Here is a 27395-nt window from a genome sequence, read left to right on the forward strand (position 1 = left end):
GGTCCGAGCCCGGGACAGGCCCTTATTTGCAAGACTCATAAATAATTGAGTACCGGGGCTGCGCCTATTTGCATACGGCTCGGCTTGTTCTGCCTGGACTTCCCACTCCCGTTTTCCACCGGCTCATGGATATTCATGAGGAGCTCTGGGGGCGCGGCCATGGGCGGAGTTAGGGGCGGGGCCCCGCCGGGACTCGCAGTGGCTTGGTCCCGCGGTGACGGCGGCGGCGGCAGCGGCTGTAGCGGCAGCGGCGGGGACTGGCGTCGGGGCGCAGAGCCCGAGCCGAGCGGAGCCGGATCCCGGGGGAGCGCGTGAGTGAGCGGGGGCGGGTAGGAGGGCGAAGGAGGGGGCGGGGTCCGGGATGGGGGCGGGGGAGAGGCATGGAAGGAGTGGGAGCTATCCTGCCCGGACATCGGGTTGAGGTGGAGGTGGGGGTCACCAGGAAAGTTTGCAGGGGCCGGGGGCGCGGAGGAAGCGGGGGTCGCGGGGGAGCTGGCGCGTGTGCGCGGGGGCGGAGGGTGCACGGTCTGGAGCTCGTGCTGGCCGAGCTAGAAGAAAGGGGGGAGGGGGCGAGGGCTTGAGGCGGGGCCGGGGGCGGGCGGAGCTGCTGGAGGGACCCCCGCCTCCCCCTCCCCGGGCCCGCGCTCGCCCCCTCCCCCGGGTCCCTCGGCACGCCCCCAACCACCCCAGTCCGCTCCCACCCGGTCCGCGTCCCCAGTCCCTCGTCTGCTCGCCGGTTGCTTCACAGCCAGCGCACAGGTCCTCCGCTTCTGCCGCCGCCGCCCCCTCCTCCTCCTCTTCCACCCTTTTCTCCTCCTCCTCTTCGGCTGCCGGCGTCCCCTCTGTGTCCAGAGCTCCCCACTGGGCCCCTCCAGACGGCCCCTAGCCTCGGGCTGTTCCGTCTTCCCGTTGGCCCTCCCTCCTCTAGCAGTTTACGTGCTGCCCCCGCCGACCTCTCTGGCCCCGGATCCCGCCGGAGATCTAAGGGTCCATAGGGGAGACTCCGTTTACGCCGATAGCGCTCAGAGCCCCTGCCCCCCCTCCCCGGCCTGGTGCTGCCCAGCCTCTCCCCAGCTCCTCTGGCGGCCTTTGCTCCCGGGGGGGGGGGTCAGCTAGTCTCCCCATGACTGTTCGGGGTCTGGAGTGCTCAGTGCTGCTGCGATTTTACACCTTTTGGCTACGGCCTTGGTCACCTGGGTTTCCCGGGCTGGGGCCTCTGAGCTTCTGCAGCCCCTCTCACCTGGGGAAACTGAGCCCCCCACTTCATTGCTACAGCCCCTCATACTGCAGAGGTGCCCAGCAGGCCTCCAGGTGAAAGGGTTTTCCGGTTCTCGACCAATTTGTCCCCATTTCTAACCACCCACACCATGTCCCTTGAAATAATGTTCAAGGACAAGGAAACAATCTTGTGTTTTAAAAAATTTTTTTTCCCTGGCGTGTGCCCCTCCCCCATGCACACTCGGACTGGCTCTGCACAGTTATCACCCACCCACAGCCAGCAGTGCTCCCTTGTAGTTGGCTGACCAAGGAATTGACGGTCCTGGGTTTCTCTTTATCCTCTTCGAGGTTTCTCTTGTCTGAGAAACAAGCTGGGGCAGGGTCAAACGTGAGGGGTGGGTGGGTTTTCCAGGGCTGGGCCCCAGGGGTCCTGTCTCAGGATTTGGCACAGTCTCCCCAGGCCAGCTGGAGTGGGTGCTGAGGAAGGCACTCCCCTTGCAGGTGGAGAGGCTTGGGTTGTCCTTAGGGCTGTGTGCATACCAGGTGATGGGAAACCTCCTCCTGCCTTTGGAATGAGAGGGGCAGGTCTCTGGAGCCTGGGGGTGGGGGGGGGTCTCGTGGGTGGGATGGAGCCAGAATGGGAACTGAGGAGGTGGTGGAGTGTCTGAGGAGCAGGTGACAAGACTGGGGCCCACAGGAGTGAAGGAATGGTCTGGAATGCTGGCAGCCTGTGGCCTGGAGAGAGGAGGAGGTAGTTAGTTACCAAGGATCTTAGCTCATTGGTGACACTGAATGGAATCATGCTAACACTGGCCAACATTTGCTGGCTACTTTTTACGGGTTAGGCGTTGTGCTGTTTGTATGCACTGTCTCACAGAGGCCTCCCACTAGCCTCAGGTACACCGTTTTTCATGTAGGGAAACTGAGGCTTAGAGAAGTAAGCAGTGTGCCTAAGGTCACCAGCTGGAAAGTGGTAGGGCCACTCAGCATTTGAATCCTGGTGTATGAGACCACAGAGCCCCTGCTACATACAGATTTAGAGAAGGGGCACCGTCTGGTCCTTGCCATAGGGCTGTGTTGCTTGGTTTAAAATTTCTTCTGTCCCCTTCCAAATCCCTCAGGCCAACCCTGAGGCGAGTGATGCCCAGTATCCCCATTTTGTAGGCTGTGGCTATTTCACCCCGACTGCCTAGAAGGGGGAACCCCAGGGAGTTTTTCCCCCAAGCCACCCCACCCCCCGGATGTTCTCAAGTCCTGTCCCATTCTCCCAGCCCAGGCCTGGGCCGGCTCCTCCTTCCTCTTGGCGAGGCTCTGGAAATCCAGTGGGAGGCCATTGCTATGGCAACAGGACTAGGCCCTGGCTTTACCTCATCAAATTCCAAGCTGAAGCCAAAGCGATTGAGAAATTAAAGAAAAAAAAATGTATTCCAGATGTTTACTTTTTATTTCTTATTTTTCCGTGTTTGGATGAGACAGCTTAGAGGGAAGGCGGGAGTGGGGCAGGGATGTGGAAGGAGGAGGGGGAAAGAAGGGGGAGAGGGAACCACTCCTAGCTACAGGAGGGGGGAAGGAGGGTGAGCGGGAATGGGGAGGCAGGCGGTGGGGCGGAGCCCCAGGTTGGGGAGGAGCGGGTTTTTCCCGTCTCCCATGAGGTGATTCACGGAGAGACCTCAGACTTCATGGCCCTCTTGCTCTGCGCCTGAGTAGATACCTCAGGCAGCGCTGCCGGCTCCTTGGGTAAGTGGGGTGTCTTAGCTTGCCAGAGGGAGCAGCGGGCGGGTCCCTGAAGCTCCAGGACTTCGGGGTTAGGAGCCTGGAGTTTAGAGAGTAGTCTGGGAAGAGAGGAGGCTACAGCTGCTGGGGACCTCCCTTGACCTTCCCCAACCCCCTCTGAAGTTCCCGCTTCCTGTCCCACACTCTGTCTCTGCTAGAAGTAGGAGACTTCTCTCAGCTAAGCCTACTGCCAGTGCCCAGCCCCTTTGCCTTCTCAATCTCTGTCTCTCCTCCTGGGTCTCCAGCCAACCAGCTCACAACCTCTCTGCTCCCCAATTCTCATGCAGGTTCTGCCGCATGTGATGAAAGTGTCCGCTCTCAGGGAAGGCACAGCCATGGCTTCCCCACCGCCCCGGGAGATGGAGGAGGAGCTGGTATCTGCTGGCTCAGAGCCAGGTGCCTATGGGTGCAGGGTGGAGCAGGGTGGCTGGGCGGAGTGTGGGAGGGGCAGCAGCTGAACCCCAGCTCTGTCTTGGAGGGGGTGGGGGAGTGAGGGCAGGGGGCATGCTGAGGATATGCAGGATGAGTTATGAAGGTTGTCCACTCCTCATGAGACCTTTCGGAAGTGTTTGCAATCCTAGATCCCCAGCAGAGGAGAGCAGACTCTCTGCTAAACCATGTGTTTAGCGGGGGAGGACAGTGAGGTCTTGGGGAGAAATGGCCTGCATCTAGGGGAGGGTTTGAACCCAGGCCTCCTGGCTCTGTCTAGACTCCTTTCTTGGGCTGAACCCAATGAGTGGGTGATACAAGATTCTATGAGAAGGGCCGTGGACATGAGTAATTCCAAGTCTTTTACTTGGCATTGAAATGCCTTATGTAGAAGGTAGGTTTCTGGTCTTGTTTTTTTTTTTTTCCTGTAGCAGATTTACTTCTCTTTGGCTTAGGTCAATAGTAAGTTTGCATTCCTGATCACACGGCAGATGACAGCAGGGTGGTGGCCTGGGTGTGCACTCTGGTGAGCGGGGTGGTGGGGAGACAGAGTGGGGAAGCTGAGTGTCGTTTACTATGGGGTGGTGGCATAGTAGAGTATCATGTCAGAGGAGAGGACTGGACTGGGGACATGGTGGCCTGGCTGCTTGATGTGGGCAGGCTGGCATCTGTTTATTGGCTCTTGTTCATTCATTTGTTTGTTCATTTGAGAAGAACACGTGCGAGGGTGCAAAATGGGGTACAAGGAGAAATAACATGCCAGCTGGGCCCTTAGGTAGCTGTAGCTTGTAAGGGAATTGACTAACATTTTTGAAATTTGGAGTTGGGAGAAAATGCTTCTGAGATGTGTATGGAAAATCAAGGAAGGCTTCCTGGAATAGGTGACATTTGACTTACACCTAGAAGGTTGTGAACATTCTGAGTTCTTAGGGTGGGAGATGAAGTTCTGCTTCCTGGTTCTTCTAACAGCTCCCCAACCAACCCTTTCCTTTTGGTAGGTGACCCTCGGGCTAAACCTCCTGTCAAGCCCAAACCCCGGGCCCTGCCTGCTAAGCCAGCCCTGCCTGCCAAGCCTAGTCTGCTGGTGCCTGTTGGGCCTCGGCCTCCCCGGGGTCCCCTGGCTGAGCTGCCTTCTGCCCGGAAGATGAATATGCTGGCAGGACCCCAGCCCTACGGTGGCAGCAAGCGTCCCCTTCCCTTTGCACCAAGGCCTACAACCGAGGCCTCTACTGGAGGAGAAGCCACTCGAGAGACTGGAAAAGAGGAGGCTGCAAAAGAAGAGGTGACCCCTTTGACACCCCCAGCCCGATGTGCTGCCCCAGGAGGTGTGCGGAAGGCCCCTGCCCCCTTCCGTCCAGCCTCGGATCGCTTTGCAGCCACCACAGTGGAAGAGATCCTGGCCAAGATGGAACAGCCTCGGAAGGAGGTCCCTGCCAGCCCTGATCGCCTTTGGGGCTCCCGCCTCACCTTTAACCATGATGGCAGCTCGAGATACGGCTCCAGGACCTATGGTGTGGCCACAGGTCCCAGGGATGAGGATGGTAGGACCCTCTCCAGGGGGTGGTCCCAGGAGGGACCAGCAAAGTCTCCCAGCCAGTGCCAGGAAGAGTATCACAAGACCCCTGAGGAGAGGTAAGGGGTGGGAGGCAGCCTGGAGGGACACGTGGGTAGCCTTATCTGGGACTGTGACCTTCACGTGTAGGTTAGTTCAGGTTAGTGTTCTGTGAGCACAGACGGACGAGTCTCAGTCACAAAACACTCCCACTGTAGACGGTGTCATCGTTAACGATGTTCCTTTTATAATTGTAATGCTGTTTACAGAGTGGATGAACGTTCACTGCGGAGTTCAAGTGTAGCACGGGGAAGTTTATTTTTAGGTGTTTTTATACTGAGAGTTGAACTTTGCCTCGCTAACAGCCACGCTAGTTAGCGAAGAGAACATTAGACCTGTTTTAGAGATGTGGAAACTGAGTCTCTAAAGTGATTTTTCAGGGTTCCTTAGCACGTACAAGACAGGACGGATTTGAATTTAGGTCTCTTTGAGACCACAGCGTGTTGTCTTAAGTGTGGCTCCCACCGTGGGTGGAGCGGCGTGCAGGTGCTGGTGTGCGTGTTGCAGGGGAGCGGAGGGCGGGCATTCTGCCTGTGAGGAGGAGTCTGACGGACCAGATAAGACGTGAGCACACCGTGATGCCTGGCCCGCGAGCGGCAAGGCGCAGAGGTCACGGCCGGGTTGTAGACTGTTGTGTAGGCTTCCCTTCTTTGGAGTTGGTGCCAGTGTAAAGGGAAGGCTGGCAGGGAGGTGCCCCTTGGGGTGGTGGGCACTGGGCATTGGAGGAAGAGGCTCCCCTCTGCCTCTTGCTGCTCTGAAGGGCAGGGCTGCTGTGTTGTGGGCTGAGCCCCAAGCTGAAGGCCTCTGGCCCTACCCTGCCCTCCAGCCTTGCCCTTCTCTCACCTGAGCCTGCCTGGACGGTCGGTCGGGGCCCCAATTCCCCCTTCTTTGTTCCAGGCTTCTGGGAGGTCACACCCGTGTCCCCGGTCTGCTCTCTGGCTTCCTCCCCTTCCTTGCTCAAAGCATAACTTAAGAGGAACAACTTCAGCTTTGGAAAATCACTCCCCCCACCCCCCAGCCTCCCCCTGCAATCCTTCAGGAAGTATTGGCAGGGTGGCTGGGACCAGCTGTACTCTCCCTGGCTGGAGGAGGACGTTAACCCCTTAGGGGCTAGGGGCAGGAGGAGTTATCTTTTGGGGAACCAATGAGGGTTCTGGGTATGCAGGGTGCTTCTCCTGAAGGAGTGGGTTGTGGGAGTCATTTAGCCCTTGATGTGGGGGTCATTTAACCCTTGACGTGCGGGAGGGGAATGGGGACTGTCTCTCTGGGCGCTTTCTCTGTGGAAACTGCACAGCATTTTAGTCTTCAGTGATTCCAGGTAGGGCTCACTAATAAATGGCCTGGGGCAGGGGGCTAACTTTGGGTGGTGGTAAAGTCATTTATGCAGACTCTTGATCCACCCTCCCCTTGTCCTCAGTGAGGGGCTGCTCCATTCTGTGCCTTCATTTCCTGTCTTGTTCCCTCACAGGAATGCCCCTTTGGACGTGGCCTTCAACGGTGACGTAGTTCAGGCAGCCAGCTCGGACCCACCTGCTGATGTGAGTTAGCCTCCTGTTACAAATCAGAATCCTAGTATTGTCTTGTATTTTTAAAATATTTTATTTATTTATCTGACACAGAGAGAGACAGCTAGAAAGGGAACACAAGCAGGGGGAGGAGAGCGAGAGGGAGAAGCAGGCTCTCAGGGGGCCTGATGCAGGGTTCGATCCCAGGATCCTGGAATCATGACCTGAGCTGAAGGCAGACGCTTAATGACTGAGCCACCCAGGTGCCCCAGAATCCTAGTATTTTAGAGCTAGAAGGGTCACGTGAGATCATTTGTGTAAGCTCATTATAGCTTAGATGGGGACACTGAGGCCTGTGGAGGACTCCGACGTGGAGTCCTTGTGGAGCTTGGGACTCCGATTTCTTGACTCCCAGGCCAGCGTTCTCGATCACTGCGGTGGTTAGGTATGGTTCAGGCCGTGAGACAGGTTGTTACGAACAGTTACAGTATCTATAACTGATGAGCTGTCTACCCGGACGTGTCGTGAGACAGGTTGTTACGAACAGTTACAGTATCTATAACTATAACTGATGAGCTGTCTACCCGGACGTGTCAGACATGTCGCAGGATCGGTGACTAACTTAGTTGTTGTGATGACTCGGGCTAGTGGGCGCTCCTGGTCCCGTGTGAGGTGTGCCGATGCCACAGCTCACCAAGGTTAGGTGCCCATGGGCTGAAGCAGCCTCTGAGGTCCCTGATTCCATTGTTCTCCCAGGCTGGGCTGCCTTCTTGGGGTTTCGAAGAGGGGGTTTCCTGTTTCATCCCCACTGTTCCCCACAGTGTGCTGAGAGGGTAGTCAGGCTCACCCTACTTTTCTTTTCCTTCTTTTTTTCCTTTAAAAGATTTGATTTATTTATCTGAGAGAGAGGGGGAGGGAGAGAGCAAGCATGAGAAGGGCAGAGGGAGAGAGAGAAACAGACTCTTCACTGAACAGGGAGCCAGATGCAGGGATCGATCCCTGGACCCCGGGATCATGACCTGAGCCAAAGGCAGACGCTTAACCGACTGAGCCACCCAGACACCCCGCAGCCTGGTTTCCTACGTAACTGATATCCCTTCTTGCTCACAGAGCCCTTGTTAGTCAAAGGCTGTTTCGTCTTCCCCACAATGGAAACCTGACCACATTCCCTTGTCCATCCAACAAATGTTTGCTGAGCACCTGCTGTGAGCTGTGTGCCGGGAACATAGCAGAGAACAAGGCTCACACTGTCCTGCTCTCAGGGAGCTCACCTTCTAGGGGAAGCAGACACGAGCACAGGCCTCCCGGGGAACCTACAGATGTTGTGTGTCAGACAAGTGCGGGAGACCTGTAGAGGCAGAGAGCTCTGGGCTGAGGGTAACCGGGGAGCCCTTGCCGCGAAGGTAAGGGAGTGAGCTGCCTGGGTGTTTGTGCAGAGGGAACTGCAGGTTCGAGGGACTTGGCACCTTCCTGGCTGGGAAGCCAGGAATCCTGGATCACGGTCAGAGAGGAAGTGGCTGTGTGCTAGCAAGGTGTGACAGGTGATGGGTCAGATGGCTTGGAGCCTCACAAGGCACTGGAAGGGCGTGGGCTCTGGGGAGAGGAAGAAGCCATTGAGGGCTGTGGAGGAGAGCAGTGACGTGCTGCTGGCATAGTTGTAAAGAGTCGTGTTGGTAGTAGGGAGCTAAGAGCAACAGCAAGGGCCAGTTGGGGCATAATCCAGGTGGGAGATGATGTGGCTGGACCCTGGGGGCCGACTCTGGTGGGGTTGAGAGGTGTGATGTGGACGGGGTTTCAGGTGGCTTGCTAGGAGAGTGAGCTGGCATGGGGTCACAGATGACGACAGGGCGTTTGCCCTGTGCAGTGGAAGGGTCGGGTGACCATTCGCTGGGACGGGGACTGGGAAGGGTGAAGCAGGATGGGGGGATATGAGGAGTTTGCTTTTGGATTTGCTGATTTGAGATCCCTCTTGGACATCCAAATGGAAACATGGAGGGGGGGACAGCTGGGTAGTTGTTGGCATACAGGTGGCAGTTAAGATGCCTAAGGTCACTAGGAAGGTTAAGGTCACCAGAGGCGCAAGAGAGGTAGAGAGGGCAGAGGGCCCTGGCCCCTGGCATAGCAAGGGAGACCTGGAGGGGTCACACGGAACCAGCACCCAGCTTTGGGGCTGGACAAGGGTGTGATCCACTTTTGGATGCTGCTGCCAGGTCAAGGCAGGTGAGCCCCGGGAATGGGATTTAGCTACAGGGAGGTCACTGGTGACCATGACAGGAGCGTGAGCTGGCATGGTGAAGGGAAAAGGCTGTTGGGAATGGGTTCGGGAGAGAATGGAACGAGAGGAGCTCTCTGGATAGATTAATGAATGTAGGCAGCACGTTCAGGAAACTGAGTGGTAGCTTCAGACAGAGGTGAGGTCAAGACTGTTTTTTAAGACAGAAGAAATGAGAGCAGCTTGTGTGCTGATGGAAATGAGTCGGTAGAGAAGGAAAGATCTGTGATTCAGGACGGAGAGCTCTGAGCGGGGACAGCTCACGAGCATAGAAGGGGACTACAGTGCTTGTGCTCACGTGCAGGTGGTGAGGTGTAGGGGCTGGCAGCTGAGGCGGGACAGCAGAAGCATTGCTTGGGAGTGTGGGCAGGGGAGGGGAAGTATTGGGGGACTGCTGGGCACTCGAGACCCATCTGAGGTCCTGGAGGTTCGAGTGAGGGTCAGGCTGTGGTGAGACCCAGCCTTCTGCTTGCTAGCTCTTCTCCAGGCACGTCCAGCCCCAGGTGTGGCTGCAGGGCAGGGAGGTGGAGGTCTCGGATGGGTGGGTCACAAAGTCAAGAAGATATCAAGGAACAGAGAGCCAGGATGCAGAAGTGTTGCCTGTGTGGCCATTGAAACCACTCCGTATTATGATGGGTGGCTAGTGCTGGGGAAGGGGGCTGTGATCTGGGCCCGAGGGTTCTTCAGGAGGCAATGTGGGAGGGGTTGTGGGTGGTAGGGTTTAGGAGCGTGTGGTTGAACACTGGAGGCGTTTTTTTGTTGTCTTGTTTTTCTTTAAGATTTATTTATTTTAGAGAGAGAAGGGAGAGAGCATGGTGGGGGGGGCAGAAGGAGAGGGAGAGAGAGAACCCCAAGCAGACTCCCCACTGAACACAGAGCCCTGTGCAGGGCTCAGTCCCAGGACCCTGAGATCGTGACCTGAGCCGAAATCAAGAGTCAGACACTCAATCTGCTGAGCCACCCAGATAGATGTCCCCCTATCCAGAGTTTTGTAGAGAGGAGGGAGGGTGGAGGGACTGGAAGGGGCCTTGAGAAGAAAGCAGGACCTTCCCCTGCCCAGGCTGAGTCTGAGGGATGTGAGAGAAAACACTGCATTGGAGAGTGTGGAAGGAGAAGTGTGAGCCCCGGGGAGGGCAAAGGTCAGAAGGAGCAAGGCTTCCTTCATTGTCTAGGGACAGGCCAAGTGGACTGGTGGGATGCGGGGATGCCAGGTGCTTGGTGCCCCCTCTGCCTCTTCCTCCTCTTCCGGACCTCTGTCCTGTAGCTTCCGTTATTTCTGTAAGTTTTATCCCAAGAGGCCATGTGTACAGATCTTATTTAATTCTGACCTAATTCTTTGAGATGGATGTTGTAGCCCCAACGTACAGAGGGGAGAGCTGAGGCTCTGAGATCCCAGTGACCACCGTGGGCAGGGCGTATGGCTTAGGAGATGCAGTGCCAGCGACTCCAAGGCCTGTGCTTTCGTGTCCCTTGGTGCCTTTTCCTGAATCCTGAGTGAAGGCCTGCCTGCCTCCTGGGGTAGTGGATAGTTCTGGGACCTGTGGACACGCCTCCCTGTAGCTGCTCCGCCCACTGGTGGTCTGCCCTCACCCTGGGCTGGCAGACCTGCTTGAGCAAACGCCCGCCTGCCCAGATGGCAGATTCTCCATTTTCCCTCTCCCTTTGTCCGGCCAGGGTTCTTGACCCATGGACCACAGACCTTTGATCCAGAGATGAGCTCTGGGGTGGGTGGGAGGAAAGATAGGAACCACTTGGAATGGTATGAGTGAGGCTATGCATGTTTTCTGGCGAGAGGGCCTGGGGTGGGTCTGTGAATCTTAGAAGCATAAGATACTGTAAATCACTTTTGGCATCTTTTCTAGCTGTCCTGAGAGGCCCGCCTTCCTTCTCTGGTCTGTGGAGTGAGAGTGCGAGAAAGCAGCTGACCTGGGGTCTTTGTGGGGCTGGCAGGGGCCTCCTCCCCAGCTGGACAGTGAGTAATGGCTCTTGACCTTTCTCTTGCAGATCTCCAAGTCCTGGGATCCCTCAAGTCCAGGCCCTGCCTCAGAGAAGGGAGGCTCCACCAGCTCAGGCCTCCCCGCTGAAGTCTCAGACCTAGCCCCTGGGTCTCCCCGACCTCGCTCACCTGATGAGGGGTCTCCCCGACCTCACTCACCCAAGGAGGGGTCTCCCCAACTTCACTCACCCAATGAGGGGTCTCCCCAACTTCACTCACCCCAGGAGGGGTCTCCCCGACTTCACTCACCTGATGAGAGCTTGCCCTGGCACTCTCAGCTTCCAGAAGCCCAGAGACCTGTGGTTTCTGGGCCCTCCCCCTGCCTCCCTATGACCCCAGCATCCCCAACTGTAACCCTGCCCAATGAGGGTCAGAGCTCCTGCTGCCCCCCAAGCTCAGGGCTCCCTGTGGTGGAAGCCCCAGAGGCCCCCATACCTGGCAGTCCAGCCTTTGAGAAGGTCTCAGGCCTGGAGCAGCCCCCAGCTACCTCTGCCCAGCCCCTGATGGAGGGGGATGAGTTGCTGGATCTTCCTCGGACGTTTCCATCTGGGGATGTGGTGGCCCAGGGTGACCTAGACCGTCCCATCGGCCTGGCCCAGCGCCGATTTTCTGAAGGTGTGCTCCGGCCTCCTGGCCAAGACCAGGAGAAGCTGGGGGGCTCGCTGGCTGCCCTGCCCCAATCCCAGGGGAGCCAGTCTGCCCTGGATCGTCCCTTTGGGAGTGGGACAGAGTCCAACTGGAGCTTGTCACAGTCCTTTGAATGGACCTTCCCTACGCGGCCTTCAGGTCTCGGGGTGTGGCGTCTGGACTCCCCACCTCCCTCCCCCATCACTGAAGCCACTGAGGCCGCCGAGGCCGCCGAGGCTGGTGACTGGGCTGCATCCAGCAGAGAGGAAGGGGTGTCCCAGCAGGGGCGAGGGGCCCGGTCAGCTCCAGAGGGGCCAGGAAGGCCTGGTTCCTGGGTGCAGGTGGATGATCCGGGCATCTCCCCAACCCAGAAGGCGGATGGGGAGAGTCAGCCACAGTCCCCCGTTCCCCTCAAGCCCTTACCAACACCAGGGGGCACACCTGGAGTGGCCTTGTTGCAGGCAGAGGAGAGGTATGAGGAGCGGGAGCCCCTGGCTGGACAGGAGTCCGTGCTCCCTCTGGCCACCAGGGGGGCCGCTCTGCCCGTCCTGGAGCCGGCCCTGGGGCAACAGCAGCCAGCACCCCCCGACCAGCCCTGTGTCCTCTTTGTTGATACCCCGGACCCCCAGCAGGCGTTGCCTGCTGAGGAGGAGGCCATGACCTTGGTCCAGGCTGAAGCCGCCCAATCTAGGACAGAACGTCGAGACCCCTGTAGCGTGTCCCCTGAGCCTGCAGGCCCTGACAGCAGCTCCCGCTGGCTGGATGAGCTCCTGGCCTCGCCACCACCTAGTGCGGGCAGCACAAGGCGGGGAGCTGGATCTGAGACCCCGGCAACCTGCTCTGAGGTGAGGACGGGGGCACAGGGAGGGCGGGGGGCCTTGGGGTGGAAGCCAGGGCTTGGGTGGGCTTTCTTCCAGTGTGTGGATTTTGTGTGTCAAGAGCTGGGATATGACCATGAGGCAGGCCCCTAGGGCTGTGTCCCTCCCAGCCTCACTGGCAGAGCTGGGGGACCAGAGGCTATGGGCCCGTGGGAGCCGTCCTGCTAACGTGCCTTAACCTCTGAGTTTCAGAGACCTTTTATGATAAGACCATTTGCTTTTTAGGGTCGGACCACAGGTAAAACAAGGTGTGCAAAGTGCCCAGTGCTTGACCCACACTGAGTGTTCGGTCTGGCTTTACCGATGGGATTGTGGAAGGCAACCTAGCACAGACATTCAGTGTGCGGGCTCTGGAACCAGACTGCCTGGGTTCCCTGCTCTTTGCCCACATGTGACCTTGAATGAGTTACTTCTCTGTGCTTCGGTTTCTGCGTCCGTAAAATTGGGGTGATGACGATGAACTCTCCCTCACGTGGCAAAGACGAGAGAAGCCATAAACACTAAGGACGGCACAGAGTTCATCATGAGTGTCTAGGAAGTGTTGGCTTTAAGAATGCCGCTATCCTTGAGCTCAAGACTGGCCTTCTAGGCAGTAAGCGGAGGCCCAGAGGAGGCGGAACCTCGTGCGGGGTTACCCAGCGAGTTGGTGGCTGGGTGGTGGTCAGAGGGCCAGTTTCCTGGCCAGTGCCCTTTCCCCTGCCAGGCTGCTCTGAATTCAAGGGCTGGGTCTAGGTGGTTTTTTGAAACCTCTTTTTCAAGGCCAGCCAGGGCCGGTAGGGGCGGGGCTGGAAGCAAGGCGGAGCCAGGCTGCCTCTAGGGGTAGGGGCGGAGAGGTGGAGGAGGAGGAGGAGCAGGAAGGAGTTAAGACCCGGCTGGCTCCTGGGAGGTGTGTCTGTCCGGGCTCTGGGTGACTCAACTAGCTTCTGGGCGGGGCTGCCAGAGCGGCAGCTGCCGTGGAGGGAGCTGGGGCCAGTGCCAGCGGGAGTCAGAAGGAGCCGGAGTCGTTGGACAGGTCCGGGCGAGGGGAGCGGCCCAGCCCTGTCCCTGCGCCCAGCCGCACCCAGCAGCCCAGGGCGGGCTGGGGGCAGGGGCCATGGCCGGGCTTGGGGACCGGGAGCCCAGCATGTCTGTGTTGGAGAGGCTGTTAGCCAATGTGGCGCTGAGGGATGAGGCTGGCCGGCTCCGCGGCCCGGAGCCCAGGGCTCCCCCGCCTGAAGGAGTGAGTCGGGGTAGGGGTGCGGGGTGCAGGGAGCCCTGGGCTGGCTCTTCTCCCATGGCAGAGGCTGTCCCTCCTGTCCTCTCCAGGGATGAAGGCAAGGGCTAGAAGGTCTTTCTGGGAAGGGCTAGGCAGAAGGGTGCTTTTCGTAGGGAGGAAGGGGTGAGTAGGGCCAGGGGCAGAGTCAGATTGTTCCTTGGAAAGGAGGTTGTGGAGGGCCTTTGGCTCTTGATTGCTTCTAATAGCAAGCAGACGCCTTTCACAGCCCTGCGAAGACCACTGTAAGCTGCCTTTCGCTTGGCAGTTAGCTGAGTGTTGCCCAAGGGCTGTAAACATGACCATGGGATCATTGATTGTCCCTATCTGGTGCCCCTTTCAAGCCAGGCACTATGCTGAGGTTTGGTTTAAACCATCTCGTTCTCCCAAACCACTCCATGCAGTAGAAATTCTTCCCATTCAAGGGTGAGGACCCTGAGGCCCAGAGTGGTGAAGTGTTTTGCTCAAGGTCACACAGCTGGGATCTAAACCCAGGCTTTCTATTGCCAGAGTGGGGTTCTTAGACACTGGGCAGTGCTGAGTCTCATTCTGGACTCCCACTGTGATGGACTCTAAGCAGTGTTTGTGTCTTTTTTTCCTGATTCCTAGGGACTTCTTGGCTGGGCCCAGAAAGATCTGCAGAGTGAATTTGGGATTGCGGCAGACCCACCTCCCAGCAGTTTTAGTCCTTCCAGCTGGTCCCAGGACACTTCTCAGAACTACAGCCTCAGGAGTGCAAGCCCTCGAGGGGACCCAGGCCTTGGAGAAGGAGACTGGACTAGCAAGCGAGGGCAAGCAGCAGGGGAAGGGAGTGCCAGGGAGTGGGCCAACAGGTGTGGCATTGGCCAGGAGGATGAGGTCGCCAGCCGGGATGGGAGTGGAGTGTCTGCCCCGGGGGGCCTTTCCGCCCAGGACCGGGTGATCGGAACACCAGCCCAGCTTGGTACTCAGCAGAGTCAGGAGGCAGATGTTCAGGACTGGGAGTTCAGAAAGCGGGATTCCCAGGGCACTTACTCTAGCCGGGACGCGGAGCTCCAAGACCAGGAATTTGGGAAGAGAGATTCACTGGGTGCTTACAGCAGTCGGGATGTATGCCTTCAGGACTGGGAATTTGGGAAGAGAGACTCTCTGGGTGCTTATGGCAGCCAGGATGTAGATGAGCAGAGCCAGCAGTTGGGGAAGAAGGACCACGTCGGCAGGTACGGCAGCCAGGATGCAGACGGGCAGGACCACGTTGGCAGGTTCGGCAGCCGGGATGCAGACGGGCAGGACCAGGAGTTTGGGAAGAGAAATTCTTCACTTGGCACCTTTAGCAGCCGGGGTGCAGAGCAGCCGGATCAGGATTTTGGGAAGAGTGCCTGGATGAGGGACTACAGCAGTGGCAGCCCCCAGGACCGAGGGTTCGGGATGAGAGCCCTGAGTGCCGGTTTCAGCCCTGAAGAAGCCCAACAGCAGGACGAGGAGTTTGAGAAGAAGGTCCCGAGTGGTGGAGACGGTCTGGGCGAGACCAGCAGGGAGGCAAGCCAGCCTGAAGAGAGAGGGTCAGGGAGCCTCTTCAGCCCCAGCACCTCCCAGTCCCAGGACGGGGCACTGGGACAGAGAGACCAGAGCAGCTGGCATGGTGGCGGTGCCGGCCAGGAGGCAGGGGGCCAGAGGCCGGCCGATGCTGGCCAGGAAGACAGGGAGGTGGGCCGGCGAGGCTGGGCGGACAACTTTAGCCGTGGCGTTGTCCCCCAGCCGGAGGCCACCTTCAGCCCAGGGCAGCGCGACTGGAGCAGCGACTTCTGCGTGGAGGCCTCTGAGAGAGGCCTCCAGTTCGGCATCATCGGTGATGACCGGGCGGGCGGTGCTGTCCTCAGCCCTTCTGGCCAGATCGCAGGTGGCCCCTTTGTGCCTCCGGAGAAGACCCCGGCCGGGCCTGTGGACTGGACCGACCAGCTGGGCCTCAGGAACTTGGAAGTGTCCAGCTGTGTGGCCTCTGGGGGCTCAAGTGAGGTCAGGGAGGAGGCTGTGGGGCACATGGGCTGGTCAGACAAGCTGGGCCTGAGAGATGTGGGCCTGGCTGGCCATTTGGAGTCTGGAGGGTCTGAGGAGCCCAGAGTGATTGGGGTTGGGGAGAAGGAGGACTGGACCTCCAATGTCGGGGGGAGGGGCAGAGATCTGGCTGGTGTCGGGGAGGTAGGGAGCCCCAGCCAGCCCAGAGAGAGCGGCGTGGGACAGACCGACTGGTCGGGCGTGGAGGCTGAAGAGTTCCTTAAATCAAGGGAGCGTGGGGTGGGACAGGCAGACTGGACACCAGACCTCAGCCTGAGGAGCATGGCCCCGGGGGCAGGCTGTAGCCCCAGAGAGCTTGGGGCAGGCCAGGTGGACTGGGGCAGCAGTCTGGGCCTAAGGAATTTGGAGGTGCCATGTGACCTAGAGTCTGGAGGTTCTCGGGACCCACGGGGATGTGGAGTGGGCCAGATGGACTGGACCCAGGACTCGGGTCTCCGGGACGTGGAGCTTTCGGGGGCCCCAAGTGAAGCCAGGGAGCATGGGGTGGGAGAGGTCAGCCAGTGCCCGGAGCCAGGGCTCAGGGACCACAGCGTCTTGTCCCCGGGCCTGGAGGCCAGAGAGCTGGGGCCTGGAGGAACAAGTGGGCCAGAGACCCAGGGTGAAGGCCGCTCCACCCCTTCCCTGGAGACCCGTCCTGAAGATCCTGGGATGGAGACAGGAGAAGCCCCTGGCTTTGGAACCAGGTAAGGGAGCCCCATCCCTGGGGTGGGGCGGGGGGAGGAGTGGCAGCTCTCTGAAACAGTGTAGCCTTTTTTAGGAGGGAAGAAACCGCTTTCCCCCAAGGACTTGTGGGGCTTGGAAAATTAAGATGGTTTGGACTGTGGATTACTAATTGTATGTTTTTTTAAGTGGAGTGTGATACACATACAGGTGGATTCTTGTTTTGAAGATGGGGATGTTTGAGGTGTTGTTTGTTGCCCATGCTTTAGGCTTTCTTGGTGGCTGTGTATCACCACTTTGCTGGAAGGGTGTGGATCCCATCTTTGGGGTGGATCACTGTGCACAGCATCTGTCCCTCCGGTCTCTTGGCCCAAAGCCGAGGGGCTTCCTGGGCCAGGAACATGGATGCTTTCACAGGCGTCGGCAGGAGGACTGGGCTCTGTCCACTTGGCCTGGGCCGCTCCAGGTTAGGAGTGGAGGACAGTGGCGCTTGTTGTTTCTTGCAGAGATTAGGAACTTAGTGCTTCTTGCCTGCCCTGTCTTCAGTCCCAGAAGAGCAACAGTTTAAAAACCTGAAGGTCATAGGGCTCCCCATCCCATGATCTTGGCCTCCGTGCACAGAGTGACTGAAAGGGAACTTTCCAGAGGAACAGACTAGTGGTTTTACGAGCCAACCACGGCCTGTCTCAGGGATTTTTATGTTCTGGAACCAGCTGAGGTGATCTCACACCTGGAAAGGGGGCTAGAAAGACGTTGCGTCTGTTCTGTTAACATTTCCTGTTGGTTGAGATTTGGTGTTATTCTCTTGACTGGGTAGAAAGTTATAACTTTCAGAAGAAGCTAGAGCGGGTGCCTGAGTGGCTTAGTGGGTTAAGCCTCTGCCTCTGGCTCAGGTCATGATCTCAGGGTCCTGGGATCATCGGGCTCTCTGCTCAGCAGGGAGCCTGCTTCCCCCTCTCTCTCTGCCTGCCTTTCTGACTACTTGTTATCTCTCTCTGTCAAATAAATAAAATCTTAAAAAAAAAAAAAAGAAGAAGAAGAAGAAGCTAGAGCTTCTCACTGGGCAGTCAAGGGAGGGGGAAAGGGAGGCATTGAGTGGGGGCCGTGTGGTGAGTGGAAGGAGCTGATGGTAGTGGCAGGGGGGTGGGACGGACCCGGAAGGGTCTAGAGGGAATGGTGGGGGTTGTCAGCCAATGGGTTGGGAGAGGCATTGGGTAAGGAGAAGGAGCGAGAGAGAGGAAGGCAGGCAGAGCGCAGGGAGGTGCCGAAGGCTGCGGGTTCACAGGATGGGGAGCCCGGAGGCTCCTGGGATCTTGGACGAGTTCCTGGACGTCTCACTTCGTAACATTAGCCTCAGGAAGCTTTCCCATTCCTAGTGCCCGGGCCCCTGCTCCGCTGGGCCCACTGCTCCGCTGCCTCCCTTACCTCGTTGGCCTTCTCAGCTGCCCTGTGCTATGGAAAGGGATTTTTACCATCTCCAGTCTGCACATAGACAAGGGGTGTGACCTGCTTAAGGTCACAGAGCAGTGCTTTCTGGCTGCAGCGTCCTAAACGCTGTCCGGTGTGGTCACAGTGCTTGAGAGTCTTAGACTGCCAAGGAGTGGGACCCCTTGGTCTGCCTTTCCCCTCTGCTTGGGTGGCCCTTGAGAAGGAGAGAGCAGGAGTATCCTTCCCTTTGTTCAGGACCGGGGTGGGGGCTTCCAGGAGGCGGCTGGACCGGCTTGGGGAAGAGGAGGAAGTTAGGAGTGGAGAAGGAGTCCTCAGGGCTCAGCCTGCTGAGCTTGTCTCGAGCCTGCCTTTAAGACGCTCTTGGTTTCTGTGTCATCAGTCTGGGGAAAGCTCCCGACTCTGGCCACGTAGGAGACCTCGAGTGTTTGTGCATGAGTACGTGCTGGCAGGTGAAAGCACAGGACTAAGGAAACCTGTTGACCTTTCTCTAGGGCAAGGTTTACCAGATTTATTTGACTAATATCCAAGAAGCTGGTGTTCTGGGCATCTGACTTAGGGAAATTCTACGCCCTGGAAAATTGCTCTTGATGGGAAATTTTGGAGGCTCCCCTGGGGAAGTCCTTGAGGATAACTCAGAGTAGTCTGGGTTTAGGTCCAGCTGCCAGGTTTGGGTCCTGATTCAGCCACCACCTCTGTGACCTTGGGCAAGTTCCTTCTCTTTCTCAGGGACTCCTATTTCTTGTCTGTACCTCGGGAGTAACTTACTACCCCTACTCACAGGGTTAAGAGTTGCGGACACCCATAAAGCGTTAGAAACCTGCCTGGCATGTGGTGATTGCTAAAAAAAAAAAATGCTTGCTACTTGTAATTGTATATGTTTGGCCAATTTGCATGGATCTGAGCTGTCCATGAAGTGAAGCCCATGGGGACATTTTTGTCACATCTCGGTGTAGGACAAAGGTATCCCTGATGGCAGGCGGTCCTTGGCTGGAATGCTGTCCAGCATAGTTGTGATAAGGACAGCATGGGGGTGGGTGGGTCCTGGGGAGAGCTCAGGCTCCTTCTTTGTGTCTAGGGCCACCTTTTCCTCATGGGAGTTGCTCTCTTGGTTCTCCCGAGAGCTCATGGACTGACCTCTCCTCTCTATGGCCTCCTGGTCATCTTCTACCCCTCCCCTGGGCCCCGTGACGTGGAGACCTCTCAGTCATTTTGGGGTCTTTGTGGAATTTCCACAGAGGTTGAGGCCAGCCCCCTTATTTCATGAGTGGGGAAACTGAGGCCTAGGGAGGCAGTGTGTCTTGCACAAGGTCCGCAGCTGGCGATTATAGGCTCCTTCATGTTCCCTTGGGCCCCAGCTTTGCTGTCATCTCTCTGGGCACATTTCCTGTGTCTCTTGGTCCAGGCCAGCTGGTGCTCCTTCAGGCACATCATTCCAGCTGTAGGCCTAAGCCTCCCTCATTTTGGGTCTTGGAGCCTTGAGTACCAGCAAGCTGATTGTGTGCACATCTGCTTCATGCCCTTCCCCAGCTCTGTCCCTGGAATGGTGGTGGGGGTGGGGTGGGCTTGGCTCAAGTCCTGACCCTCAGGAGATCCTAAGTCCAGATGGGTGAGGGGTGTAGATGGTGCAAGACAGGGCAAGTCCCCAGGCCAGGAACCTGTGTTGGGGATGATGATGATGATGATGATGATTTTTTTAAGGGTTTTATTTATTTACTGACAGACAGAGATCACAAGTAGGCAGGTGGGGGGAGGCAGGCTCCCTGCCGAGCAGAGAGCCCGATGTGGGGCTCAATCCCAGGACCCTGGGATCACGACCTGAGCCGAAGGCAGAGGTTTAACCCACTGAGCCACCCAAACGCCCCAATGATTATTTTTTTAAAAACAGATTAAAGAGAAAAAAAAAAAGATTTATTTATTTAGAGAGAGTGTGTGTGGGCATGAGTGGGGGAGGGGCAGAGGGAGAGAAAATTCTCAAGCATACTCCCTGCTGAGTGTGGGACCGGACGTGGGGCTCCATCCTAGGACCCCCAAGATCCTGACCTGAGCCAAAAGTAAGAGTTGGACTCCACTGACTGAGCCACCCAGGTGCCCCGATTATCCTAAAAACTTAAAAAAATGGAGCACGGTGCTAATGGGTGTGCTGGGCACACATTTCCAGCTTGTTGCCAACAGACTCAGTGAAGAATGGGTCTTTTATGGTCCCCATTTTGCCAGGGAAGGAGCTGAGGCTCAGAGTGGACAAGTACAGGGAGCCCACATCTGTGCCAGTGGCCGCACCCAGCACAGGTTCCTGACTGTGCTGCTCTCCTGCTTCCCTGCTGGGGAGGAGTTCAGCTTATAGGTGTTCTGGGAGCTCAGAGGCAGGCAAGCTCTCCTGAGCTGGGGTTGAGCCCCACCAGCAGGGGCGATGCACGCCTCATTCCCCAGTGCTCTTCCCACCCTCCCCTCGTGGTGGCCACCCCCCCGGGCCCACTGAGCTCATCTGCTGCCCTCTGCCCACGTGGCTGGGAGCCCAGCTTGCTCTGGGTGTGGATCTTTCCATCCACCCATCCGCTGTTTCACATCCCCTTAAACTCTGCAGGCCAGCCCTTGGCATTGTGTCTGCCGCACCCCAAGGAGAGGCCGTGGGCTGGGTGGGGGTGCCGCCCCTGCCCCCTCCCTCCGGTCTCCCTGATTTTAAGCTGCAGGGTGAGCTGGCGTTGGCCCCCATCCAAGGCTGCTCCATTCGGCTGCCTTGCTGCCACCTCCACCTCCTCCCTCCCTACCCAGAGCGCTTTCATTTCCATCTGTCAGCAGCTTGTGGAAGGACAGACTGACACATGTTCTCTCCTGCCCTCCCCCCTTCCGCCCGCTACTGACTCACCTGCCCAACTCCCTTCCCCTTCCAGTCCCTTTGGCAACTCTCGAAGGCCTGGCTTCCGGGCCCTGGCCCTGCCAGCCTTTCCCACGACCGCCCACCCACCCGCCCCCCTGCGCGGCATCAGTGTGCATGTGTGGGGTGGGGTGGGGGGGGCTCTGCTGTGCTGTGGGGGCAGGGTCCTACTGGGTCCGTGAGGGAGGTCTATGGTGTGTGCAGGGTGTGTCCCTACTTCGGGGTGGCAGCTGGCCAGCACACCAGCTCGTAGTGTGAGGCGTGCGAGTAGTGTGTGTGCTGTGCCGCGTGTGTTCGTGTAGTGTTTGAGGGACTGGCGGGCAGGAGATGCACAGGCTGTGTTGAGGTGCAAGGTGACCCAGCCTCTCAGTGTGTAAACATTTGCTTAGTCTTGCTCCTCCTGGCCAGGCCCTGGGTGCAGGTGCTGGGGACACAAAGGCAAAAGGGGCCCGTTTTTGCCCTTGAGTTGTTCACAGACGGGCTCTGAGGCAGGGACTGGTCCAGGTGGGAGCCCAGGGCATGCAGGGCTGCAGAGGGGAGTGGGCCCGAGGGGAGCGGGCCAGCTTCTGAAGAGGAACTGAGCTGCAGGGAGAGTGAGTGGAGGGGCAGTGTGGGAGCTTTCCAGGCGCAGGAACAGCTTGTCCACACACACGGTGGTCTGCGAAGGCCCGGCATGTTTGGGAGTCCCTGGCTCTTTCATGAGCCTGGGGCATGGGGAGGGCTCCTGTGGGGGCCAAAGGCCCAAGAGCTTGCGTGGCCAGATGGGCCAGTATCTGGCTCATCCCGGGGAGGGGGACCACCCGGGCAGGTGCCCCTAGAAGGGGGCCGTTGATGGCAGCCCCCAGCAGCCCCGTAACAGTGTAGCAGTGTAGCAGTGGTAACAGTTGCTGTTAGTGATGGGTACACGCTGGGGGCTGGACACTGGGCTTTGTGCTTTGGTTGCCATTCCATTTCCCAGTGACTCTAGAGTTAGAGGAGCCCAAGGCTTTGGTAGGTGGAGGGACTCATCCAAAGCCTCAGTAAGTGGTGGACCTAGGATTTCAACCTGCCAGGCTGCCTACCTTGTTCCCTCCGTGCTGTGCTGTACTGGGCCCTATGTCTTTCAGGAAGGAGTCTGGGAAAGCCTGGAAATGTGGGAGAGGGCAAGGGTGGGGAAAGTGGGGGGGGGGCATGGATACTGTGAAGTGGGCTTGCGGGAGAGAGATGGGGCTTCACGGGTGACCTTGTGCTCTGGTTGGTCTCCTTTGCAGTCCTGGCAGGTGCCTGGCCCGCTCCCCGCCCTCTGGCTCCCAGGGCCTGCTGGAGGAGATGCTGGCTGCCAGCAGCTCCAGGGCAGCAGCCCGTAGGGAGTCAGCAGCCTCGGGCCTCAGGGGCCTGTTGGAGGAGGAAGGAGCCACAGCAGGTGCTGACCAAGGGGAGCCCCCGGAGCCTAGCGGGGACCCGCTGCCTTCCTGGAGGCCGCAGCCGGATGGTGAAGCCAGCCAGACAGAAGAGGTGGATGGCACCTGGAGTCCTTCAGGGGTCGGGCAGGGCGAGCAGGGCCCGACACGGCCCCCTCGGCGGCCCCCCCAAGGCCCTCCTCCCCGCTCTCCCAGTCAGGACTTCTCCTTCATTGAGGTCAGTGCAGGGAGAGCCCAGGCCAGTGGTTGTGCTGTTGAGGGGCCTGTGGGTGATGTAGCTGGAGCCTCGGCCCTCGGCCCTGAGCCGTGTCCATCGGGGGGCAGGAAGCGAGTCCTGTGAACAGGGCGCTCCAGGCAGCCCGCTGCTATTGAGGGCTCCTGCAGGATGGGGCAGGGCCACGGGACGGCAATGGAGTGACGTTGCTGTTGTCCCGAGCAGGACACCGAGATCCTTGACAGTGCCATGTACCGGAGCCGCGCCAACCTGGGGCGCAAGCGAGGACACCGGGCCCCGGCCATCCGGCCTGGGGGCACCCTGGGCTTGTCCGAGGCCGCAGACTCAGATGCGCGCCTGTTCCAGGACTCTACGGGTAGGGCCCCTGTGTTGTTGGGTGATGTCCGTGGCGGCTGTCTGGGAGCCGTGCAGGGGAGGGCTGGTCGGGCTTGCTTTCTGTGCTGAGCCCCCTCTCTGGGCCCTTGCAGAGCCACGAGCTTCTCGGGTGCCGTCTTCGGACGAGGAGGTGGTGGAGGAGCCTCAGAACCGCCGGACGCGGATGTCCTTGGGCACCAAGGGGCTGAAAGTCAACCTCTTCCCTGGCCTGAGTCCATCAGCCCTAAAGGTAGCATCTAATCCTTCAGCCAGCGTATCAGCCTCTAGCCACCTTGCGTCCAGCGCTTTTTTCCGTCTATCTCTCCACCCTTCCCTCCATCGCATGGGCCCTTCTTCTCATTCCTCCTGTCATTTTACTCTCCACTGGGGGGCCTGCTGGCCTGTGCTGTGTGCTTAGTGGGATGGAAGGAGTAACAAGGCCTTGTGTCCTAGAGCTTCATGTGGGGCGGAGGGCGGTGGGGGGTGGGGACAGAAGCCATGTCTCTGATTAGCTCTGGTGGAGGTGGGGGAGGTGCTTAGGTGTCACTGGGGAGGTACAGAAAGGGCTAGGCCTGTTGGCGGGGGAGGGGAGGTTATTTCCTAATGGTCATGTGGTGTGAGATGGGAGGGTATATTGGGGACGGCCTCATGTAACTATTTGATCTTGGCTTTGAGGCATATGTAGGAGTTGGCTGTGGATGGTGGGGTGATGACAGGGAGGTGTTCCTGGCAGAGGGAACGGAGTAAACAGACACAGGGCTGGTAATTCACCGCTGACTTTGTCCAGTTTAGGTAGTCTTAATTCAGTGTAGCAGAATCTACCTGAGCACCCGCTCTGTGCCGAGTGTGGCTCAACTCTTGGAGGCTTATTTTCAAGTGACTTCCTATCCATCTGGGTGAAAGGACTCCAGCGGGGTCTTTGCTGGATTCTGGGGATGGTGTACTCTTGGGAGAAGGCCTTGCCCTCTGGGAATCCTCCTGTTTGTTCCTCTGATGTCTCTCTCTGCTTGGGTTCGTCTCCCAGGCTAAGCTGCGCCCCCGGAACCGCTCGGCTGAGGAGGGGGAGCCTGCAGAGAGCAAGCCGAGCCAGAAGGAGCCCGCGGTGCAGCGTTCCAAGTCCTGCAAGGTCCCTGGGCTGGGGAAGCCCCTTGCGTTACCTCCTAAGCCAGAGAAATCCTCAGGGTAGGTGACCTCGATTGGCCTCCACGGGTGGGCCTCAATTAACTGTGTGAAGTTGACACTTCTTCCGGTTGGAAGGTGGGTTTCCCTCCCCACCACTTCCTCACTTTGTTCACCTTTCCTGAGGTTTGCCTTGTGACCTTTGTTCTGTGTCATCTAGGTCAGAAGGATCATCACCCAACTGGCTACAAGCCCTGAAGCTGAAGAAGAAGAAGGTCTGAGAAGTCCTCGAGGTAAGAGCGGGTTCCTGGGCTGGGGCTCTGTCTGGGGCTCACGGGTGAGCAGGGCCTGACCTGGAAGGTTCAGGATACCCCGTACCACCTTCTAGGCCTTTTCTGTCCTCCTTTCTCTCTCAGTAGAGCTAAGCTCTAGGAACTGATGGGTCCCTTGGCTCCCCTTAGGTTTTGTCCACAGAACAAGGTGTTGTCTGGGCTGGGATGGACAAGGAGGAGGGCTTCCATCTTGCCTTCCTCCCTGGGCTCAAGGACGGTCCCCATGTGGTCCTGGCTCCATGGCTGGCCCGAGTGGGGTCAGCCAGTCCTTCTGGTCTGGGACCCCTTGAGGTACTAACCAGGCTCAAGGGCCCCAGGTGGGACCCTCCTACCCCTCAGCTCAGCTGGGGGAGCCGGCCTGGGAAGCCGAAGCTGAGGCGGGTCCTCTGTCTGCCATGGTGTCCCCTCCTGACCTCTTCCCTCCCCTCCCCCTTGCAGGTCCTTCCCATCTGGCAGTCTCAGGCAGTGCCCATTCCTGTGGGGTCCCCGGCGAGGAGATGGCTGGAGCCCCACCAGGCCCCAGGCTGCAGCCTCTGTCCCCTTCCATGTCTGAGGAGCGTCTGGGGAGGCACATTTATGCACTTTGTATCCCCTCCCTTCCCAACGTTTCCCCCCCACCCCCACCCCCTTCCCTCCTGACCAGATTCAGGCATTTGTGGTTGAAGGTTTTGGTCCCTCCTCCCTCGCTCTCTTCACACCTCCCTCTCTGCTTCCTCCTCCAGCCTCCCTCGGGTTTTCTTTTGATACCAATTTATAGCATTTTTTATAAAAGCCTTTGATTTTTGTAATGGGCGGAGCCCTGCCCCAGCCCCAGCCCAGGCCTCCCTTCGCCCTGCCAGGTGCCCCCACAGAGACCAATTACATTTTGCCACTTGAAACAATAAAGTTTTTTGGGAATTGGTGCTGCCCAGGCTGTGGTGTGTGGTTCTGGCGCCCCGTCCCCTGTGCAAGGCCGTCGGGGGGAAGTGCTGGTGTTCGCGCTGGCCCAGCAGGAGCGCACTGTGACACCGAATGCTTGCCTCCTTGCACCCGGGGGCTCCGTGTCCCTGAGGAGGGTGTACTGGGGACAGGAGGCTGACTGCTGATTCAGACCAGCCCCAGATCCCTCTAACTGAACACACAAAGGGTTATTTTCCATTCACGGCGCGGTCCGGGGCAGGTTGCTGGTGGGTACGGTCTGTGCCTCACAGTTGTCAGAACCCAGCTTCTTCCCTGTGGAGGCTCGGCTCTCTGCAAGGGCCTTGGAGTCCTCTGAGGACCCGTGGGAGACCCTTCCCACAGGGACCGCGGGACGGGAGACTCTTCCATGGGCCAGGGTTCAACGGCCCCCACCAACTGCAGGGGGGATGCATTGGGAAGTGCCGTTTAGCTGTGTGGCCCAGGAGCCCCGGGTGCTGGTGGGGAGTCAGCCCTTCTTGCCGGGGAGTTTGGCTTCTGTGATCTCTAAGGGCCCTTTCCCCGTGCATTCTGAAATGTCCACTGGGCCCTGACATCCTCCTCGGCCTTCTCTGTCATCCTTGGTTCCCCAGGCCCACCAACCTCTTTCCCTGATGCTTGCTGAGAAGAGAGGCCCCCTGTGGACCTCTCCTTGGTGGGGCCTGAGCTGAGTCACAGATCAGAGCTACACCTGAATTGGGAAATCATCCCATCCATTAGCGTTTCTTAGCTTGCTATGTTATGTTACATTATGTTATATTATTTCAGGGGCCATGGGGGGCTATTGACCTAATTTGAGCATTTGACCAAAGCTGTGGACTCCCTAGTAAAATGCATATATACACAGCAGCCTGAAATTCCATCAAGGACCCCCCTAGAGCAGTGGTTCTTAACCTTCACCAGGCATCACAGTCTCCTGGGGTGCTTACTGAAATGCACATTCCTGGGCCTACCTCCAGGCCTTCAATCCAGTGGTTGTGCCCAGGAATCTGCATTTTGAGAAGCTCTGAAGTAGAGGGGGCAGAAAGGTGGAGGGGCCCCAAGTCAGTGCCCGGGTGCACCCCTGGTGGGTTGGTGCCGGGCAACCCCTGTGCCAGCCCTCCCGGGGCCTAGCAGAGCTGAGCTGGTGTGATCTTTTTCCTGTTCTCTCCCATTCTCTTTTCCCTTGTAGGAGTAGGACTGGCAGGAGCCCAAGCCAAACACTTAAGACTCATTAGTGGCACAAATGGAGCCTGGGGCTGTCCCAGTGCCTGGGCTCTGCTGGGAGGGAGACAAGATGGGCCCGCTCTCAGGGAAGGCAGAGGCAGATCTGCTGTGTGGTCGGGGTGTCCCACACTCCTCTGATGCCTGAGGAATGGTTCAGGGCCTTTGTCAGGAGCCCCGGAGAGAGGGCAACCCACTCCAGCTTTGAGTGTGAAGGCAGGTGTGTGACAAATACCACTACGGAGATTGTAACATTCTTGTGGTGGTGCTGTTTCTCAGGCCATGCCTGGGGTTCTCGGGAGTGTCCTCAGAGGGGCAGGTGGTGTTGGTCTTTTGCCTGGATTTGGATTTTGGAAACAGCTGAAAGTCACTTGGATGCTTGCATTGGGGAATACTTTGGGCAATCAAGGAAGCTGATCAATTTTGGTCAAAGGTGGCCCTGAAGGCATTTTCTGAAGAGTTGAATGAGCTCTGGAAGAGTAACCAGAATAAATGTGCAGCCTTGTGGGCTGAAGGCAATAGCTCAGTGTGTTTATAAAGGAATCAAGCCTCTTTCTTAACCCTTTTCCTACATGTTAGGAAAGCTGAGGTATCCCTTCTCAGAGAACCTTGTCCCTCTCTCATCACCATTAGAAATGTCTCAACACCATCCCTCCCCTATTCCGTGCTCCTGAGGCTGTCACCAAGAGCCCGGCCATGTATGAACTGGATACCAGACTACAGAGGAAGCCTTTGGGAACCAAACAGGAGTGGATCCGAGGGAGTGGCCTCATATTCCCTGTGATCCAGGAGCTGGAATTGGTGTTCGGGGATTGGGCTGAGCCTGAGAACAAGCTGGCCTTTGCCCTTGGTGCCCTTGGGGTCTGGGTGGTATGGCCCGTGTTGGGGGGAGTCTTCTGAAGGGTTGCTGCCCACTTAGCTCTTCCTCCTTCCAGTGTCCTGTCCCCAAATGTGGTCCAGCCATCTACCATGGTCACTGCCTGTCCCGAGGGGACTGGAGGGAAACAGGCCAGTCTGATGGAACAGTCATTCCTTGGCCGATGGCCCAGAGCAGGCCGAAGCTGGTGGACAGGATCTCTCTACCTCTAGTGTCTCACTGAGCCAGAAGCTTCAGCTCACCTGGGACGAGACCTTTGACCTTTGCACCGGCTGCCTGGCCCCCTCTCTTCCTCTGCCAGTAAGCGCTGATTGATCGCAGACAGAAAAGTGCTGGCGGGG

At 58.2% G+C, this 27395-nt stretch overlaps 1 protein-coding gene across 2 annotated transcripts; it reads left to right on the forward strand.

Moving 5' to 3' along the window:
- Positions 1-183: 183 nt before the first annotated feature.
- On the forward strand, positions 184-24949 carry TNKS1BP1 (tankyrase 1 binding protein 1). Of its 2 annotated transcripts, XM_032846577.1 has the most exons (14): positions 184-311; positions 3279-3387; positions 4419-5052; positions 6501-6570; positions 10814-10998; positions 11029-12277; positions 13449-13529; positions 14172-16300; positions 21849-22215; positions 22438-22588; positions 22701-22837; positions 23612-23769; positions 23927-23999; positions 24477-24949. In XM_032846577.1, the coding sequence occupies exons 2-13, from the start codon at positions 3294-3296 to the stop codon at positions 23985-23987; spliced, it is 5316 nt and encodes a 1771-aa protein (XP_032702468.1). In that variant the 5' UTR covers positions 184-311; positions 3279-3293; the 3' UTR covers positions 23988-23999; positions 24477-24949. The 2 variants fall into 2 exon arrangements, with proteins under 2 accessions (XP_032702468.1, XP_032702469.1); XM_032846578.1 differs by lacking the exon at positions 13449-13529 and having other exon boundaries at positions 10814-12277.
- Positions 24950-27395: the final 2446 nt, after the last annotated feature.

The sequence above is a fragment of the Lontra canadensis genome, unplaced genomic scaffold (genome assembly GCF_010015895.1).
Source record: "Lontra canadensis isolate GAN:19392208 unplaced genomic scaffold, GSC_riverotter_1.0 scaffold176, whole genome shotgun sequence".
NCBI classification, from domain to species: domain Eukaryota; kingdom Metazoa; phylum Chordata; class Mammalia; order Carnivora; family Mustelidae; genus Lontra; species Lontra canadensis.

Coding starts and splice junctions, on each gene's coding strand:
- TNKS1BP1 (XM_032846577.1), top strand. CDS start 3,294: ATGAAAGTGTCCGCTCTCAGGGAAGGCACAGCCATGGCTTCCCCACCG. Junction 5,053..6,500: donor CACAAGACCCCTGAGGAGAG/GTAAGGGGTGGG, acceptor GTTCCCTCACAG/GAATGCCCCTTTGGACGTGG. Junction 22,838..23,611: donor TGAGTCCATCAGCCCTAAAG/GTAGCATCTAAT, acceptor TTCGTCTCCCAG/GCTAAGCTGCGCCCCCGGAA.